The sequence below is a fragment of the Convolutriloba macropyga genome, chromosome 6 (genome assembly GCF_964194025.1).
Source record: "Convolutriloba macropyga chromosome 6, txConMacr16.3, whole genome shotgun sequence".
NCBI classification, from domain to species: Eukaryota; Metazoa; Xenacoelomorpha; order Acoela; family Convolutidae; genus Convolutriloba; species Convolutriloba macropyga.
In genome coordinates this window covers 16,142,184-16,162,239 of record NC_134473.1, presented here as the reverse complement: position 1 = coordinate 16,162,239, position 20,056 = coordinate 16,142,184, and the positions used below count along the sequence as shown (strand labels likewise).

The following is a 20,056-nucleotide window of genomic DNA, read 5'->3' as shown; positions in this document are numbered from 1 at the left end:
TTGGAAAATTTGAAAATATCTTAATTTCGCATTTTTTATTATGTCATATTTCTCAATTTCTGCTATTTTATTAGCCAATAAAGCTCCTCAAGGCATGAGCTTCGGATAGTAGTTATATTTATTGGGGTCAAAATTGACTTTCAGGATGAAAGCGTCATGAGATTTTTCAATGATTATATTATTGTTTAGTTTGTTTCATTTTTGTTTCTCATTTTTTGAGATTTTGTTTTGGCTTGAGCTGTGTAACTGATCTGCTGATCAGTTAAAGTAGTTATAAGTTGTTCATTCAATTCTTTGGGTTGTATTTTGAAACAGGAAGTGTATTGAAAACGCGAGGGGTTCTGCAGCGTGATTTTTCGCTCTAATCTTAGAGTAGAGTGAGAAAACGGTAGAAAACGGTTTTTTTTTCAATTTTTTGGATCGGATTTTCTAATTGGGTTTTCCAATCAGTTCATAGTTCATTCTAGGCCTAGGTTTTCGTTTGAACCAAGTTTCCATTTGTCGCTAGTGGTTTTTTGTTTACATTCGGCATTTTGACATTGATTTTCTGTTTTTTTTTAAATTTATCTGAGGTTTTTGGAAATGGGTTTTCTCAATTCACTCATACTCTGTTCTAGGTCTAGTTTTTGTTTAGATGACAACTCAATGAAAATTCGTTGAAATGTCATCTAAACTATGAAAATTCTTTGTAACGGCTGCTCTCCTATCAAAGTCAAGGAAAACTTTACACCGCCCAGTTCGTTTCAGCGGTTTCAAATCTGTCCGGTTATTGTGTTTTTGCAGTTAACTTTTGTGAACTGTATTATCCGCTATACTGCCGTTGCATTACTTGTTGCACAATTATTCTTGATAACTAATTGCTCAGCTTTGCTGTATAACAAACTTGTTTCTCTCAGAATAACAAAATAATTCAAATTGAAACAATCAAAATTTTGTTGAGTTTTTGTTAATAACTCAAGTTATAAACCGAATATAGGAAATACCGTTCGTACAAATTGTAGTCCTATAGCTTGGCTATAACTATGCAAAGTTTCAACCTGCTGCAGTAAGCAGTTGTAAAACAGGATATCTTACCAGTTGCAAATCTGATAATAATAATATTTTTCTAACTTTAATGTTAGCAAGTCTCTCTATTGGTTTCAATAACACCAATTTTGAACTAGAGTAGGCTTCGTTAAAGCCAGTAAGAGAAACTGACTTTATGCTTTGCACAAAGTTTCTCTTACTTAGGAACTTCGTTCCTCAGAAAGAAAGTTTTGAGAATATCAAAGTTAATTCTCTTTTCACTAGTCAAGGTAAAGTTAAAACTGTACAATCACTAATATGATCTACAGAAACAAGACACGATAACAAGTAATTTACCGCTCAAGAAAGTGTGCTTCAATACGCACTGTACGTCAGTTTAATAAGACAAAATTAACAAGTTTCAACTGATTTTTGGCAGTTTTTCAAGCTCCTTTTGTGCTGCTAGTCACGTGGATTTACATGTCAAATTGAACTGTTGATTGGTTGTAGATAATAATGTCGACAGAATGTGAACACTTTTCCATAACATCACTTTTTCAGTGTAAAATTGATGTCATGGGAAATTTGTTAACCATGTAGAAGTTTTGTCGAATATTCTGTATCAATAACAGGTTGATTCGCAATCCAATCGCAAAGAATCTGATGCAATACTGTTAAGTCGTAGTATTGTTTTGCTGGTGGTTGAGGTAGTTCGAGTTTGAGTTATAGTTTGACTTCATGAATGACGATTGTGTACTAATAATAGTTGCTAAATATAAATGTTGAACAAAATTAACAAATCCGTTTGGCTTCGATAGAATGTAGCATTAAATTTCGCTTGTCACACTATTCTAGCTTTAAGGCTTGAAATGACCTTGAAGCGCTATTCAATTTGATTTCTGAGTTGTTAATCTCAGCCGCAATATCGCCGGCCCTGTTTTCCATCGCGAAAACATCTTTTCCAGGTAGTACTGGGGCGAGCTTCACTACTGGTCTCTTGTACACTCCGTCGTTCGTTCGAACTATAGCTGATCGAATCACACCGTCAGACCCATCGATGGTCTCCGCAACTCGACCTAGATTGTAATATCCACGCTTATCGCTGTCTTCGATCAACCAAACGAGATCGCTTTCTTTAAGGGTTTCGTTTGCCGTAGATCGCCATTTTTGCCGATTATTCAGAGTTGGCAGATATTCTTTACGAAATCTGTCCCATATGAGATTTGCATAGGCTTGAGTTTGTCGAAAGAGCTTTCGATGATCGACAAATTCTTCCGGGCATGGTAGATAGGGTAAGCAAACGTTCTTGTTGCCAAGCAAGAAGTGATTGGGGGTCAATGCTTCTAAGTCATTAACATCCGAACTGACTGGAGTCAAAGGTCTCGCATTCAATGTCTGCTCAACAATACACATCGTTGTTGAAAAAGCGTCATCGGTGACTGATCTGTTCCCCAATACTGCATACATTGCTTTCTTGCAACTTCTCACCAACCGCTCCCATACTCCTCCAAACTGTGGTGCTGCGGGTGGGTTGAACTTCCATCTGATCCCTCGTTGAATTAGATGTTCTTCGATCCCTTCTTTGTTCCATGCCGCAACGTACTCTGCAAACTCTCTTTCAGCTCCAACAAAATTTGTCCCGTTGTCGCTGATGATTGTACTCGGTTTGCCTCTTCGGGCAATAAATCTCATTATTGCATTGAGACAACTGTCTGTGTCCAACTTAGGTACCACTTCTATATGCACCGCTCTCATAGTTAGACAAGTAAAGAGACAACACCATCGCTTTTCATTTCTTCGCCCAATCTTCACAATGAAAGGGCCAAAGTAGTCGACTCCAACATTTGTAAAAGCTGTAGAAGCATCTAACCGCTCTTCGGGTAGATCTGCCATTACTGGTGCTATCGTTTCTGCTCTGCCTTTTCTGCAGGTAATGCACTTGTTCTTGATTGATCTTAAGGCGTTCCGTATGCCTAGGACCCACATCTTTTGCTGAACAATGTTTCTTACATGCTCAGTACCCTCGTGCTGATTGTCCTTGTGCTCATTTCGCAAGAATAATTCAACCGCACGATGTTTCCAATGTAACAGTATTGGATGTTTGCATTGAAGTCCAATTGACTTTTGCCTATTCTGCCTTTGGCTCGAATAAGTCCTTCTTCATCCAGGAAGGAGAAGAATTGTAGAATTTTGCTGACTTTTGGAATTTCCTTTTCAGCTTTGAGAGATTTCATCTCTTCACCAAACTGTTCTCGCTGTAGTAACTTGAAGATTGTTGCTTTTGCTTTTTCTCTTTCTTCAATGCTGACTACGAGTGTTGCTGGTTTGTGTTTGTTCAATGCTCGCTGTACGTAGGCCACTGTATTTACTAGTCTGTTGAAGTTACTGAATCGTTCCCACTGAATAACAGCTTTCTTCTCTTCAGCCTGTATCATGAATACTGATGAGGGTATATTCTCTTCATCTGATGCAAAGATTAGGTTCACTTGCTCTGGCCATTCACTTTCTGGTCGTTTTAACCAGGCCGGCTCAGTGAGCCACTCACTTTTCTTGAGTTCCCCAATGTTGATTGCTCTGGTGCCAATGTCCGCTGGGTTGTTGATACCGCTCACATGTTTCCACTGTGAAACATCAGTTGTATCTAGTATCTCAGCCACTCGATTGGCCACAAACACTTGTTGTTTACGATGGGAACTGTGTATCCACTGCAATACCGTAGTTGAGTCTGACCAAAAACTGCAACTATTTATCTTCATTTCATGTTTCTTGACTATCTGTTCTTTCAACCTCACTGCCGTGACTGCCGCTTGCAATTCCAATCGCGGTATTGAAAGATGCCTCATCGGTACTACTCTGCATTTTCCAATGACAAATGCTAAGTCAGCTGAGTATTCTTTTGGTTTTGAGCGTAGATAAGCCACTGCACACATCGTGTCTTCAGATGCGTCAGCAAACACATGAAGTTCGGCTTTATCCCTCTCTCTGTTGAAGTACCTTCTATCGATGCTTGTCTCAGCCACTATTGGGAGTTGTTCTTTCCATCTCAGGAATTCTTCTTCTTCACTGGGCTCGACTTCGTTTCCCCAATGTTGTCCATTCTTAGTCCAGATGCCTTTCAGCAGTCGTCTCATGTGAACACTGAACGGAGCAAACAATCCGATCGGGTCGAATACTGAAGATAGCAGTGACAGAATCTTCCTCTGGGTTATAGGTGCTTCAACTTCCTTGTTTGTACCTCTGCATACTTGAAGACTGTCATCAGTAACGGTCAATTGTAGTCCTAGCTCTGAGGATCCCTCCGTACTGGGTTCCACTTCGACTTGCTTCGTGTTGCTGATTGACTTCAAGTCTTCTGGGATTGCTCTGGTAACTGCGTCGTTGTTACTTATCCACTTCTTCAATTCGAATCCATGTTGTGAGAGAAGAGGTTGTAGTTGATTGAAGACTTCAATTGCTTCTTCCGGGGTTTGTACTGATTTGATGATATCGTCCATGTAGAAGTTGTTTTGTATTGCCTTTGCTGCAATCGGATACTCTTTTTCGTTGTCCAGTCCCACTCGCTTGAGAGCATAGTTTGCGCAAGTTGGAGAACTCTTAGCTCCAAATACGTGACGCTGATATTCGTATATCTGAACAGGTTCGTTTGTTCTTGGACGCCATAAGAGTCTCAAGCAACTTCTGTCCTGTTCGGGAACTTGCACTTGTAGAAACATCGATTCGATGTCAGCTGTCAGGGCTATTGGTCCTTCACGGAATCTGAATATTGTTCCAATCAACCCATGTAGCAGATCAGGTCCGGCTAGTAGTTTATCATTTAGGCATACTTCTTTGTACTTTGAGGCAGCATTGCAAACACGTCTGACTTTGCCGGGCTTGTTCGGGTTTAGCACTGGATGGTGTGGCAAATACCATTCTTTCCCGAAGGTGCCTTTCACTTCGGACTCGTCCAATATCTTTACGAATCCTCTTTCTACATCTGTATCTATTGACTGTTGATACAAAATCTTCAGGTTTGGGTCCCTTTGGAATCTTCGCTCCAGTGAGTAAAGCTGACCCAAGGCTGAGCTGTAGTTGTTCGGTAGGTTTGGCTCTGGTTCATGCCACAGCATTCCCACTTCGTACCGCTCGCCTGTGAACTTCGTCGTACTCTCTAGCATCTTCTGTGCCTGCAGTTCTTTCTTTGACTGACTGACGACATTGATTTTGGAGGCATAGGTTTCTATGTCCCACCAGGTTTGGATATTCTAAGCCACTTTCACATCCTCTGTGAAGGCGAAATGGCAAACATTTTGTCTTCTTTTGCCCGTCATGGGTCCACTGACTACCCATCCTAGCTCTGTTAGAACGGCGAAAGGTTCACTTCGTGTTCCTATCTTATAGTCCAATGGGCGTTGTAGCTCATAAGCATCTTGACCAAGGATGATGCCAACTTCCATCAAGTTGAAGCTTTTGTTGGGTAAAACACTCAAGTGGTTGAAGTTTTGCTTCAGCTTGTTGTAGTTGTAGTTTGTGTTTCCCAAGGAGATTGACGGGTGTGCAAAAGCTTCGATTGAATGCACCTTTGAATGTAGTCCCTTTATTTTGAGAGGAACCCTTTCTGTCTTCAGATCCTTCGTTCCGTGTATGCCAGCTATGTTGAGCGTCACACCGGTGCCTTGGGCCCGTAACTTCTCTTGCACACTTTGATCGATGAATGAAACCGTTGATCCACTATCGAGGAAAGCATATGTGTTCAGCCTGTTGCCACCGCTCTGTATTGAGACAGGAACTATCTGAAGAAAGCTAGTAACTTCGTTACTCTGGTTGATTGTTGCTGCGCTTACGTTGACTGCATGATTGCCCTCGTCCATTTGGTTTTCTGAGTGTAACAATCGGTTGTGCTTCTTGATGCATCCATTGATGCCGCACGCATTGACTTTACAATCTTTGATTGCATGTCCTTTGCCTAGACATCCGTAAGATAAGCGTTGCTTTCTCACTGCTGCGTACCGATCATTCACACTCATGTTCCTGAATAGTGGACAGTTCCATATTTTATGAGTGCCATCAGCTAGCGGACAGTGATCACTTTGCGTTTGCTTCGTTTCTTTCACGTTGGAGCTTGCACTGAAGTTCGACGTTTTCGAGAACCGTTTGTCTCTATTTGTGCTTCTTCGGTCTTCTTCTCTTCGCTCTCCCTTGAACGCTGAAAACCCTTCGTGCACAAATGCATGAGGCCTTCCAAATTTCCTCTCCAGAATACTCCATGCAGCACCATAGAATTGTCCAGAATAACCCATTCCAGAGATTGCTGACCTTGCCTTGCCTGTCAGTAGAGTCTTCAGATGGCTCATCTTCTCTGAGTCTGGTATTGGTCGTTGATCCACTGTAGCAATGAACATACTAGACCACTCCGGCCATTCGAGAGGGTTTCCGTCGAAGTTGTTCAACTTCAGCTTTGGTAGGTTACTGCCACCTGCGTACCCAATGTTGTGTTGTAGTCGACCAGCTCTGGGGGAAACGTCCCGGTCTTCAACACTTGAGGAACGGTCTCGTGAACTGCGATATCGTGAGAAGTGACTTTGCCTGTTCACTTCAGGGGTCACTTCGAAGCGAGCTGTTGATCGATCTGGTGTTAGAAGGTTGTCGATTCTGCTGGCCCAGTCAGAGACATCTTTCTTCTTGGGTGTCCAGTTGAAGGGTGGTTTGTCTCGAGCACTGGTTGATTGGGAACGAGCATCATCGTTCTCTAATGCTGTTCTCTTCACTTTGCGCTCTAGCTCACGCTCTTCCAGCAGTTGATGCTTGGTTTCCAGTTCCTTCATTTGCATTTCCAGCTCTAGCCTCCTCCGCTCAAACCGTGCTTGTTCGAGTCGCATCTTGGTTTCGAATTCGATATCGAATTTCTTCATCCTTTCCTCTCGCCTTTGCTTTGCTGACGATGTTTCCGAAACATTCTCCGTTTCTTGGCCACTTGCTGTTGCTCCATTTTGCACTGTTTGAGCAACTGGGCTGTCCGTTGGGTAGTTGTTGTGGCTCTCGCTGTCATTCACGGCTTGGGTTGCGTTGCTTTGCTCTGCATCCATTGCTGGTTGCGTGCCTTTGCTTATATATGAAAGCCAATGATAGTCCAAACTTGCTTTGCACTTCCTTGCTTCTTTCAGATGCTCTTCAACGAAATTGAAGAGCATCTGAAAGAATGGGCACAAGCTTGTTTCGACGCTGCAGTTGCTTGGGTATTTCTTCCTCTAGAAGGTGAACAGTCTGTTGGTAGAGGACCTTTAGTTTGTTGGGTCGATCTGAGTCTTCAATTATTTTGTCGCCAATCGCTGTTTTAGTGTTGACTTCTTCCAATAAATCTTGGAATTTCTTGTCGTACTTTTGAGCTGCTGATTGAAGCTCCTCTCTGCTGGTTGTGCAGGGATTGCCTGGTTGCCTTTTGCTTTGCTTGTTCCTTTTAAGCGAGGTTAACTCTTCAACTTGTTTTGTGAATTGCACACTCAACTTTCGCTCTGCCTCACTGGCGTTGCGCTGTTGATTTGTTTGATTCTCTTTGGGGGGTGCCTTCGGCACTCTCTTCAACAGATTGGACAGCAGTTTGCCTTCCACTGTCCGGGTCGGCGGACCAAATGTAACGGCTGCTCTCCTATCAAAGTCAAGGAAAACTTTACACCGCCCAGTTCGTTTCAGCGGTTTCAAATCTGTCCGGTTATTGTGTTTTTGCAGTTAACTTTTGTGAACTGTATTATCCGCTATACTGTAGAATGCCGTTGCTTTACTTGTTGCACAATTATTCTTGATAACTAATTGCTCAGCTTTGCTGTATAACAAACTTGTTTCTCTCAGAATAACAAAATAATTCAAATTGAAACAATCAAAATTTTGTTGAGTTTTTGTTAATAACTCAAGTTATAAACCGAATATAGGAAATACCGTTCGTACAAATTGTAGTCCTATAGCTTGGCTATAACTATGCAAAGTTTCAACCTGCTGCAGTAAGCAGTTGTAAAACAGGATATCTTACCAGTTGCAAATCTGATAATAATAATATTTTTCTAACTTTAATGTTAGCAAGTCTCTCTATTGGTTTCAATAACACCAATTTTGAACTAGAGTAGGCTTCGTTAAAGCCAGTAAGAGAAACTGACTTTATGCTTTGCACAAAGTTTCTCTTACTTAGGAACTTCGTTCCTCAGAAAGAAAGTTTTGAGAATATCAAAGTTAATTCTCTTTTCACTAGTCAAGGTAAAGTTAAAACTGTACAATCACTAATATGATCTACAGAAACAAGACACGATAACAAGTAATTTACCGCTCAAGAAAGTGTGCTTCAATACGCACTGTACGTCAGTTTAATAAGACAAAATTAACAAGTTTCAACTGATTTTTGGCAGTTTTTCAAGCTCCTTTTGTGCTGCTAGTCACGTGGATTTACATGTCAAATTGAACTGTTGATTGGTTGTAGATAATAATGTCGACAGAATGTGAACACTTTTCCATAACATCACTTTTTCAGTGTAAAATTGATGTCATGGGAAATTTGTTAACCATGTAGAAGTTTTATCGAATATTCTGTATCAATAACAGGTTGATTCGCAATCCAATCGCAAAGAATCTGATGCAATACTGTTAAGTCGTAGTATTGTTTTGCTGGTGGTTGAGGTAGTTCGAGTTTGAGTTATAGTTTGACTTCATGAATGACGATTGTGTACTAATAATAGTTGCTAAATATAAATGTTGAACAAAATTAACAAATCCGTTTGGCTTCGATAGAATGTAGCATTAAATTTTGCTTGTCACACTATTCTAGCTTTAAGGCTTGAAATGACCTTGAAGCGCTATTCAATTTGATTTCTGAGTTGTTAAGCTCAGCCGCAATATTCTTTTTAAAATTCGCGTTACCTTTTGATCACTTTCATTTTACATCAGTCACAATTTTCGCGCTTGACTTAACTTACTTCACTCACTGTTTCAATTGAATTGATTTTAATTTTTTACACGCATTGAGTTACGCAATTTTGAGAATACGGTCAAGTTCAAAAGCAAAATCAAAAGAAACGGGATAGACATATAAAGACAGGTCGTTAAGCCATAATGCATTAGGTTTTCAAAGTTGATTAAAGCGATTGCTGGCCGGCCTTATTATTAATATTTTTAGAATGTAACCGAATATACAAAATTTACACCCTAAATAAGAACACTTTGACACTTAGAAAAATTCTGTCAATTTTTACTTTTCTGCTTTCTGTTTTCTGTTTCAATCCGAATATGCGTCAAATGGGTCAACGGTGGCATTTTCCGGCAATTTGGCGGCTTTGGTATTCATTGAGTGGTTGGCCGGGTCCTAAATTAAATTTGGACTTCGAGTCGGTTTCGGAGTTTTCCGGCTTTGTTTTTTAAGATCTCTTCAAACACTTTCATGATTTTTGAAGTGAAATTGCAGAAGTGATTTGGGTCACTCCGAAGCAGGAAGTGCAGTGAAAAAGGGAATACTTTTGCGGCATTTCTTTTTCCCAATGTTAACAGAGTGAGACAACGGTATTTGAACAAAATTCGCTTTCTCGATTGTGGTTTTTGTTCTTATGCGACAATTTTACTTTGAATTTTTTTCAATTTTTTGATCGAATTTCCAATCCGTTTTCTGCTTTTTCTGATTCTAGCCTCCCGTTTTGTCACTTTAAATTCTTCTAAATTGTGTCAGGACTCTTTTGATTACGTTTTTACCAGTCACGATTTTAACGCTTGACTTCTGACTTACCTCACTCACTGTTTCAACTGAATGTATTTTGATCTCTCATTTAAGTACACAATGTAGTGAGTACGGTCAATGTCAAGAAAGAAAAATGGAAAGAAACAGCATTAAACGATACAGCCCGGTCATCATAGTGCACTAGATTATCAAAGTTAATTGGAGAGATTGCAAGCTGATATTTGTATTAAACTTGTTCGCTTTCAGTTTAGAAGCTGAATTAAGTACAGTTTTGGAATCTAACTGAAACTGCACACCAAATTAGAAAATTTTTACGGAAAATGTTTTCAGTTTGCTTATGTTTTAAAACCGATTCACATCAAGCGCATAAACGCTGGCTATTTGCCGGCTATATTTGAAATGTTGTTATTAATAGCCGTGTCCTCAATTCGAGACGGCTATTATAGCGCTCCTAAATTTTTTTTTCACTTCGTCTAACAGATTTTTGTTTCGTCTTACACTGACTTCTTGGAATTGACATTTTCAGTGACTTACCTCACTCAAAAAATGATTTCTGAAATCACTTATGGAAGTTTAAGTTTTATGAACATTTAATTGTTAAAGGTCAGTAGTGTGCATCTAAGTAGTGCCAAACATATATGCCCTAATTCTTGATTATTAGAGTCTTGAGTTTTTGATTTCAAATGTTAATTTTGGGATCTTCTCCGTTTGTGCCCCCTAGTACGTTATGCGCCCCCCAGTTACAGAGCACGTGCCATTACATAGTAAGTCATTTTGTAAAAAATATTGCACGTGCATCTGAGGGGTGCACATAATATGCGCCCACTAAGCTGAGGGGGCACAAACGGAAAAGATCCTAATTTTATAAAGCCCTATTAGGGCTTTCTCCCTACAGAGCTTATGTATCTCATAAAAATGACAGTCCAAAGCTAACCCAAAAAGTCTAGTGGTCTATTAAGGGACTGGTGGTCGATCTGTCTATCTAGTCCCAATTCATGAAAGGCCCCAAGCGTCTATCGCGGCTATTTTCCGGCAATCTGCTGTCTATGTTTTTGTTTTTATATCTGTGTGGTTGTATTGGCTTCTTGCTTTATCCGAAATTTTAAGTTTAACGTCACGAAAAAGAAGGTTTAGCTCACTTTTAGTATATATTGAAAATATCAATTTGATTTCAATAGAGCTAACCTAATCATTTCCAAGGTTTCAAATAAATTGCGTGTGACTGTGACTTTGAAAGTGGAAAAAAATGAAGTGGTAGTTAACTGTTCATAATAAAATTGTTATTTTCTGTTGCTTGCCTTTGGTGCTTCTTAATCTAATTCATTGTTTTTGTTTCAATAATGTTTTGCCTGAAATGTTTGCCCATCACTCAATTCTGTTTTTAACTAAGTGTCATCTTGTCATCCTTTTTGTTCCTCTTATGGATTTACGGAGCATTAGGCCCGTGAATGTCTTACATAACTAATAAATTTCAAAGAGCGCGCCAAAATTGTTTTTTTTTTCATTTAAAATTTCAAGAGTGAACTATATTTTAGTTTCTTATATTTTGGTAAAAGTATTTTGGTAAAACAAATAAAATAATTATTGGCATAAATAATTGCTCTCAAACAAAGTTTGCATAGCAAATATAATAGTCATGTGGTATTTTTCATCCTTTTTTTTTTGCTTGACTGATTTTTCGTGTGACCGTTTTCTCAAAAACGGGATAAACAGGCAAAGCCTGGAGGACATTAAGTGCAGCTTTCTGAGAACCTTACTAGTCTCTAAGTATGTGATTCACCGATGAAGGCAATTTCATGGTGTTAAGGGTGGTTTTTAATCTTAAATGTTTAACCACCACTCCTCCTCAAACGTTCCACCCGTCCACCCTCCTACACCTGGTGATTTGGACTTCCTCTCTCGTTCATCCCCCCCCCCCAATGCTAGCATCCCTAAGCCCCAGCTGACTACTACCGAAGTCAACCGCTCGGACGTCGTTTGAGAGCAATTCTCCCCTCGTTAGGCGGTTATGTTAATTAGCGTGTTTTGCAGGTCATTTTTTGGTGCGTCGTAGCTGTTTTTGTTGGAATTGTTTCTGTTTAGAGACAAACGAATTATAGAATTGCTTACGTTTTCTAGTCTAGACTATTCGAATTTGAAGGCTTTAGGATCATCGTGTGGTACCGTATAAATTTTTCTTCTTTAATATGTGAAAATGAAATATTGAGATATGACGATTTATGGCAAACACAAACTCTCCTAATTATTTTTCAAAGGTAGAATGTTTCAGTGATCGTTTTAATCTTGTTAATGACATGTTTGAGATATGGGCTCGGAAACTGGAGTGGATAGCACTAGACTTTCTGTTTGAATTAATGTGTAGTTAGCATAAAATTGACCCGCCTTCATCAGAAATTTTGCAGTTTATGGAGAACTTACTCTTGCCTTTTTGAAGGGTCCCGGAATGTCGAAACATCTAGAGACATTTGTATTTCACACCATAGCGTTTTTCCGGGTTACAAAAATATTTCAAGGCATTTGAAATGTGTACTTATTCTTATGGCTACATAGTATTTAAATAATGCCCAAAAAGAAATAGAGAATATCGTTGCCGCTTGTTTGACTACTGTCGATTAGATAAGCAATATCACGGAAGACTTATTATTGAATTATTTAAATCAATAAATATCCTCAAGTAATTAGGATAGTGAGTGGAGAGACACATTGGCCTGTGTGATTTATGTTCTGTTTCACAATCCTCTTTGGTGGCCTCAAGCAACAATATTTACGTAGAGATCTCTTGAGCAGAATCTCTAGTTGCCCGTAAATCTTATGAATGACAACCGAATCAAATTAGCAGCTCGTGATTTATAAGAGCCATTAATGCGATTAACAATTATGTGTTTCCGCTCAACGGGCTCTATAGAATCCATAAATTACCCTTTGACTTTGAGATCTTGTGTTTCTTTATAATAGGTACAAAAACAAAACCTAAAAGCGAAAGTAAGATGTTAATTTGCTGTGCAGTGATCTGCTTGGAAAATTATCATTATCTCAAAATTTGATGATCGGTTCCCGCTGTTGGTAGCGCTGAAAGCCATATCCCCGGGAGAGGATTAATGAAACGTGTCAGTAATGGGTAATTTTGCAATCCTATCTATTAAACGCGTGAGCTCTAAATTCGGAAAAAAATTTTCATGTTTAAGGGGCCTCTCGAAGCGCATGATTAAGAGCCGCATTGAGCAGCATGGTTAAACGAACATATCGAGAGAGTTCAATGATCTAAAAGGCTCAAAGCAGATGGGCGAGAACCGAACCTGGGATAAAAGACTGTTATTCAGGTGCAGTTACTAAGAGGGCTTGAAAGTAGGCTCGCCAAGAAGGAGCATTCCCTTTCCTGGGTGCTACAAGTTTTTTGATTCCTCCCGAACTAAGTTTGAAGTTCTTATTGTAAACGTGTGTTTTTCTGCAAAGTTGTAGACGTACAGATTCTGCGCTATTCTAGAACACTCCTTGCTTTCAACTAAGTTTTTCATGCTTTCCTTTTTTACGCGCGATCTCAAATGCTCTCAATCTGAAATATGTTCATTGATACGATAAAAGCGATTGTGAGAAACGGTGGTATATAGTTGTTTTAGCGCAGTTGGTGAGATGGATGACTGCCAATCTGAGGGTCGAGGGTTCGAACCCTTGTCGTGTAACCTTCTTTGTGTAGACATGAAAGTTTCTAATCAACATCATTCCGCCTGTTGTGCGAGAGCACTGCTTGCGACGCTGAGCTGTTTTATGTTCCTGTGTGTGTGTTAGAACGAAAAATGCTAGTCCTATATATTAAACGCGTGAGCTCTAAATTTGAAAAACATTTGCATGTTTTTTGGGTCCCTAGAAGCGCATGTTTAAGAGCCGGATTGAGCGGCATGATTAAGCGAACATATCAAGAGAGTTCAGTAAGCTAAAAGGCTCAAAGTATATGGGTGAGAACCAAACCTGGGATAAAAGACTGTTAGTCAGGTGCAGTTACCACGAGGCTAAGAGGGCTTGAAAGTATGCTCGCCGAGGAGGAGGATTTATTGTGATGATTGCTACGTGTTTTTTAATTGCTCCCGAACTACGATTGAAGTTCTTATTGCAAACATGTTTTTCTGCAGAGTTTTGGCTGTACAAATTTTGCGCTTTTCTTGATCAGTCTTAGCTTTCAACTAAATTTTTCTTGCTTTACTTTTTGATTTTTGAGTGATCTCAAATGCTTTCAATCTGAAATGTTTATTGATACGATAAAAGTGATTTTGAGAAACGTTGGTATGTAGTTGTTTTAGCGCAGTTCATAAGATGGATGACTGCTAATATGAGGGTCGAAGGTTCGAACCCTTGTCGTGTAACCTTCTTTTTGTAGACATGAAAGTTTCTAATCATCTTTCCGCCTGTTGTCCGAGAGCACTTCATGCGACGTTGAGCTGTTTTGTGTTCCTGTATGTGTTCGAAAAAAGTGCCCAGCCTATATAATAAACGCGTAAGCTCTAAATTTGTAGGAAAAAAATTTGTTTAATGGGCCTCTCGAAGCGCATGTTTAAGAGCCGCATTGAGCAGCATGCTTAAGCGAACATATCGAGAGTTCAGTGAACTAAAAGGCTCAAAGAATATGGGTGAGAACCAAATCTGGGATAAAAGACCTATTCAGGTGCAGTTACTAAGAGGGCTTGAAAGTATGCTCGCCAAGAAGGAGCATTCACTTTCCTGGGTGCTACAAGTTTTTTAATTCCTCCCGAACTAAGTCTGAAGTTCTTATTGTAAACGTGTGTTTTTCTGCAAAGTTTTAGGCGTACAGATTGTGCGCTAATCTAGAACACTCTTAGCTTTCAACTAAGTTTTTCAATTTTTCCTTTTTGATTTTCGCGTGAACGGAAGTGCGCTCAATCTGAAATGTTTATTGATACGATAAAAGCGATTGTGAGAAATGGTGGTTTGTAGTTATTATAGCGCAGTTGGTAAACTGGATGACTGCTAATCCGAGGGTTGAGGGTTCGAACCTGTGTCGGGTACCATTCTTTTTGTAGACCTGAAAATTTCTAATCAACATCATTCCGGCTGTTGCTCGAGAGCACTTCTTGCGACGCTGAGTCGTTTGATAATCCTATGTGTGTTAGGAGAATTGCTGATCCTCCTATAGTTTAAACGCGTGAGCTCTGAATTTGGAAGAAAAATTTTATGTTTAATGGTCTTCTCGAAGCGTATGTTTAAGAGCCGCATTGAGCAGCAATCCGTAGTCTCAGAAGCTCTCAATCTGAAATATGTTAATTGGTAAGATAAATCGATTGTGAGAAACGGTAGTTTGTAGTGGGTATAGTGCAGATCGTTAGGTGAAAGACTTCGAATCTGAAGCTTGAAGTGTTTTTCCGTTACCATTATCCGTAAAATTGCTATGAAACTAAGTTTTAAGTAGTTTTAGTCGTTTTGTCTTATATTCCTTTTTATAGTAAATATCAGTCGCAATTGAGCACAACGGTCAACGATCCTCCTAACGTAACATGTTTCATGGGCCTTAATCATGGAACCTAGCGTAGTTAATGCGTTTTGAGATATCTTTTTATCCTTTCCATCCTTTTTAAGCTCCTAATTTGCGCTGGTTAAGCTTGTGGTATAGCAAAAGCAACAAATCACAAACGCCATTATCAAGAAATTTGCTGTAGAAAGAGCAAAAGACAAGTGCAATACACATAGATAGTTTAAGTCGTGAGACCTATGGCTGTTAAACGAGGGGAATGGGTTCTAGCCCGAGTTGGTGCGAAATAAAAACCTTTACTTCTGTTAAACCTTCTATTAGTGTAAATGATTTTCTAGTTATGGTTTTGCGGGCCTGCTACTTAAAGTCAATTGTTTTTGTTTTGCGCGTGTAAGAAAAGGTTACTTAACTTGGATGCGTCCCGGCAACCCGCAATCCATTGCCACGGTCAGATTTGTCTGGTTTTGGTTTGATTTCGTATGAGCCTTGTAAGTATCAATTTTGAATCGCAAGGTATCTTCGGGCGGCTCGAAAAACGCCTGAAGATCTAATTAGTAATATTTGTTACGGCTTGATTAATGTTAACATCATCCCAATACTAACTCTTATAGCCCTGTGGTATCGGGTACTGGGTTCAGGTCTGCTCTTACTGGTTGAAAATTTTCAGGTTTCGTTATCTCAACGCTCATTGGGCGACGTATTAATTTATAATACCCTGTTGTCTGCTCTCATTTGGTGACCAAGTTTGGCTAATTAGTTCAAACTTTTTGTGAAAAAATGTAAGGAGAGAATTCCTCTTGCGTGAAAACTATAGTCAAAAGGGTGTCTTCACTTGTTGAGGAAACAGTTATTTGATCTATCGGGATCGTGAATTGCGGCTCTCTGCCGATCAGCTTTCGGGATAATCATTTTTCCTGCGGTGCGCATTGAACTTATTGAGACTGGTTGAGCCAGCCGCATACAATTTTAAGCCGAAATACCTTCAAGCTTTCGTTTGCCGAAAAGTGAAGCAATTCTGCTCAAGATCTTTGAAATCGTTCTAAAGGTTTGGCAACAACGGCAATGGTGTGAATTGAATACTCATCTCACCAGATGTTTGATTGTTGTTAATATTAATGGCCCTCAGCTATTGTTAAAGCAAAATCAGATGTGCTCATCGCATATGTAATATGACTGTCATGATCTTGTGAGATCAGCCGGGTTTGAATTGGTTTTCACAGCCGAGCATCTATCGAGATGATCATTGTTCCTGCTGCTCACATACTTCGACAGGTTTAGCTAGCCTATTAAAAGCTACTGAAAAACATGTAAGCAGAAATACCTGCCTTCTGTTGTCAAAAAGAGAAGCAATTTATTCGCGATCTATTGAAATATCTCATAGTCCGCCAAAGATTACCACAACGCTAATGGTACGAACTGTATGTCCGTCCCGCCGCATTTTTGAGTATTGTTCTTTTTAACGATCCCCGCAGCATCTGTAAATTGCTGGCTCGCATTGGGTCATGATGGATGAGGCCGGGGATTATTATTGAATGCAGATAGTTATTTAACAAATTGTAAAAAAAAACCGGAAGAATTAGCTGTGTACTCAATAAATTATGCCTTGCTCTGTTCTAGATAGCGGGTCTGGAGAAGCGCACTGCTGCTCAGAGTGAGTTGCTGCAATCGATGAAAGAGGAGGTGGCTGGGTTGGAATCGAAGCTGGAAGCATCCAACACAGAGTTTGAACAGTACAAGGTCAGGAGAGATGGCAATTATCTGGTTCTTTAAACTATGTTTCTGACATTTGAAGCTGTCAAACACGCCGGCAACCGAGCCTAATGGTTAAAAAGTCAAGTAACACGAGACTGACCTAATTCTAAGTTGCCCCTGGTGTACTGCTGGTTTCGCTTCGCGCATCGTGACTTTTGCGCGATATCTTTTAATTTCGGCGTACTTTGTTTCCCCATTTTCATTTCATTGCTATATAACGTTCATTTATGTTACTTTCCCCACCTTACGGGGTGCATGTTATTTGCCAACCCTGTGGGCACATCCTTTTAAACACGATCCTATATAGTAATGATACATGATATCAACAGAGGCGTATACATTAACTGGGTGCATCAATGGAAGATTCAAGGTTATCATGGAGGTTGTCTGTCAGAATTGGATTAGTTCGACTTTTTGCAATTGAGCGCTACTTTGAGGTTTATGTCGAAGAATTTAAGCAGCAACTATGTCGCATCAATAAGTGATGAGCGTGAAAACATGTGAATGTGCGTAATAACGTGTTGATGATCATGCGATCACACAGTAATTGTTTTGACAGTCTAATTGAAAGTTCTCAGAAAGAAACTGCTGTCTGTTGATAGGCGCGAGTGCACACTGTGTTGAAGCAACAGAAAGAGAAAACGCAACACTTGGAGTCAATCAGAAGCCTCACACAAGAGAGGTAAGCTGATATGAATTGAATTATTTTTTTGTGTCTCAAATAAGTAGTGTCAGAAAAACTGTACATTTGTACGAGAAACTGTCTAGCAATAGATCTAAACAAAGAGGCTCGGTAATGCGCGTTTGCACATAATGTTCCGACCTGCTCATCTTCATTTTGATTTAATTGTAATTGTCAACTTAGTGAGGAAGAGATAGGAAACATTCAAAAATTCAAAAAGTGTTCGAAAACAATTGGCACATGAGTAAAAAATATTGTCACAGAATCAAACTTCTAAATGAATTAATCAATGCTGCATTATATAAATGCTGTGACCTGCCATTAATTTTTGGGACCTGCTCGACCAAAAAAATAAGTTACGGACAAAGAAATCAACTTGTACTTTACTAACAATCTGATGCGACTTGCCATTATTGAGACTAGGTAACAAACTCTGAAGACAAAAACCTCCAATTTTGTAATAAAGATTCTAGAGCGATTCGGATGTGGCTGCTTTGAAAGCCAACCTTACCTGATTTTAGAGTCACTAAGTGGTAAGATTATAAATAACAGCAAAAACAGACAAGACTAAAAAACACATAAAATGGCTAAAACAGAGTTCTGAAACCTTTACAAGCTTGTGCTATTAACGGAAAATCTAATTTAAACATCTTTAGGATCAGCTGCGAAAGTGCCAATATGAAAGGACAATAAAGTAGCCAAATACATTGACCTTTTTAAAAGCTCATAATTTTTTGATGGGAACTCAGTTCCAAAGATAGGAACGTCGGTTGCAGCGAAAAGTGGAGACTAGTCTTTACTTCAAAAGAAAGTGGATGGAAACTAATATTTATGAGAGTCATTCGTAAGTTGACACAAAGAGGATTTAAAAAAATGGAAACGTATATTTTTGAAGCCAGTATTTTCAATGGCGTTAAAACTAACTGTCATTTTAAGGAGTTAAAGAAGTTTTTTATATCTCAATAGAAAGCCATTGAAACTTGTCATTATTCAGAATGTGCCATGCGACTACAAAAGAACATCAATTGCAGGCAAAATTCAAAAAATTAGAAAAAATTGCTAGAAAAGTGAAATCATTAAAACTGTTTACTATCCACTGAAATTCGTATATATTTAACTGGTCGTCCTTTTAACAGCAACGGGATCTGTAATTTGTGTGATATTGTGACAAGTGAACGAAAAGGAACCTTAAATTCAGGCAAATACTAACAAAAATCAACGTTTTTTCAAATCAAAATACTTTGTGTTAAAATCATAAAACCATTAATTACAACATAAAACCACTATCAAATTTTGGTTTGCTTTTTAATAGTAAGATGGACCTGTCATTAATAGAACTGTTAGTGGCTGACAAAAAAATTAAGAACGTGGGAAACTTAAAAATTTCATAATGTTTTATTTTGTCATAAGTGCCATTAGGTGAAAAAAGTACTAAGGGGTCATTTTTGTTTCATTAGAAATTTTTTGAAAAGAATTGTTTCAAATTTGGAAGAGCAATTAGGTGTCTACTAAGAAAAAACAAGTTAGTTTCACTAATGCCTCTTTAGATAGTGAAGTAGATCTTTGAATAATGAGACTAAATCCTTAGACTACCGGAAGAACAAAAAATGATGGCAAAACTCAGATTTCATTTAAAAAAAACTAAAATACTTTTTCGGAGACAGGAAACCCAAAAGTTTTACGCATAATAAATTATAATTATTATAAAAATTTTAATAAATTTGTGTTTTGGTCTCAGTTAAACTTAAGTGGGATCTGTTGTTAATTGAACCTCTAAATGTCAGCAGACTTTTCTGTAATTCGGATATAAAAAATACAATAATTTAAACGGACGGCACCCTAATTCAAATGCAATTATCTTTTCTTTGTAAAAATCCAGGATGAGACCAAAACGGGTCTTGCTATCACTGTGTGGCTGTTATTTGAACATAATTGTTATAAATAGTTGCTAATGTATATTTCTGCAATTTGAAACCCTAGTATATCACAACAAATTTTTGGTAAACCGCGAATTGAATTAGCGAAATGCTGGCCAATTTTTTGTTCAGAACGTTTTCGTAGGAGCCGAAGTAAAAGTAGCCCTCATCTGGGTATACAAAGATTTAGTCGGCCAAGCAATTGTTGGCATTACCCGAAAGGTTTGAAAAGGTGGGCTACAGAAGAATATTTGTTGCTATTCTTCATGAAATTGAAAAAATGGTGTTTTTCAAAACTTAAATGAAAATTTTGGACAATAGAATTGGCTCAAACAAGCCAACAAGTTTTTGTAAATTTGAAACCAGTAACACTATCGTTAACAATTTTTTCATATTTAAACTAACATTGACCAAAATTTGAACAAAAATTACAATATATGTGAACAAAACAATGGAATTGAGGCTAATGTTCTCAAACCTCGGTAAGTCGAGAACAAAAAAGAAAACCAGTTAAGTATATAACTCCTCACCCC

General features: G+C 38.7%; 1 protein-coding gene across 1 annotated transcript in view; it reads left to right on the top strand.

Moving 5' to 3' along the window:
- LOC142341521 (uncharacterized) overlaps positions 1 to 20,056 on the top strand; it is a 133,120-nt gene that overhangs the window by 88,545 nt on the left and 24,519 nt on the right. Inside the window, exons 10-11 of the mRNA XM_075392514.1 lie at positions 16,791 to 16,910; positions 17,528 to 17,607. Of these exons, the coding sequence (XP_075248629.1) occupies positions 16,791 to 16,910; positions 17,528 to 17,607 (200 nt within the window). The remainder of the gene's footprint in view (positions 1 to 16,790; positions 16,911 to 17,527; positions 17,608 to 20,056) is intronic.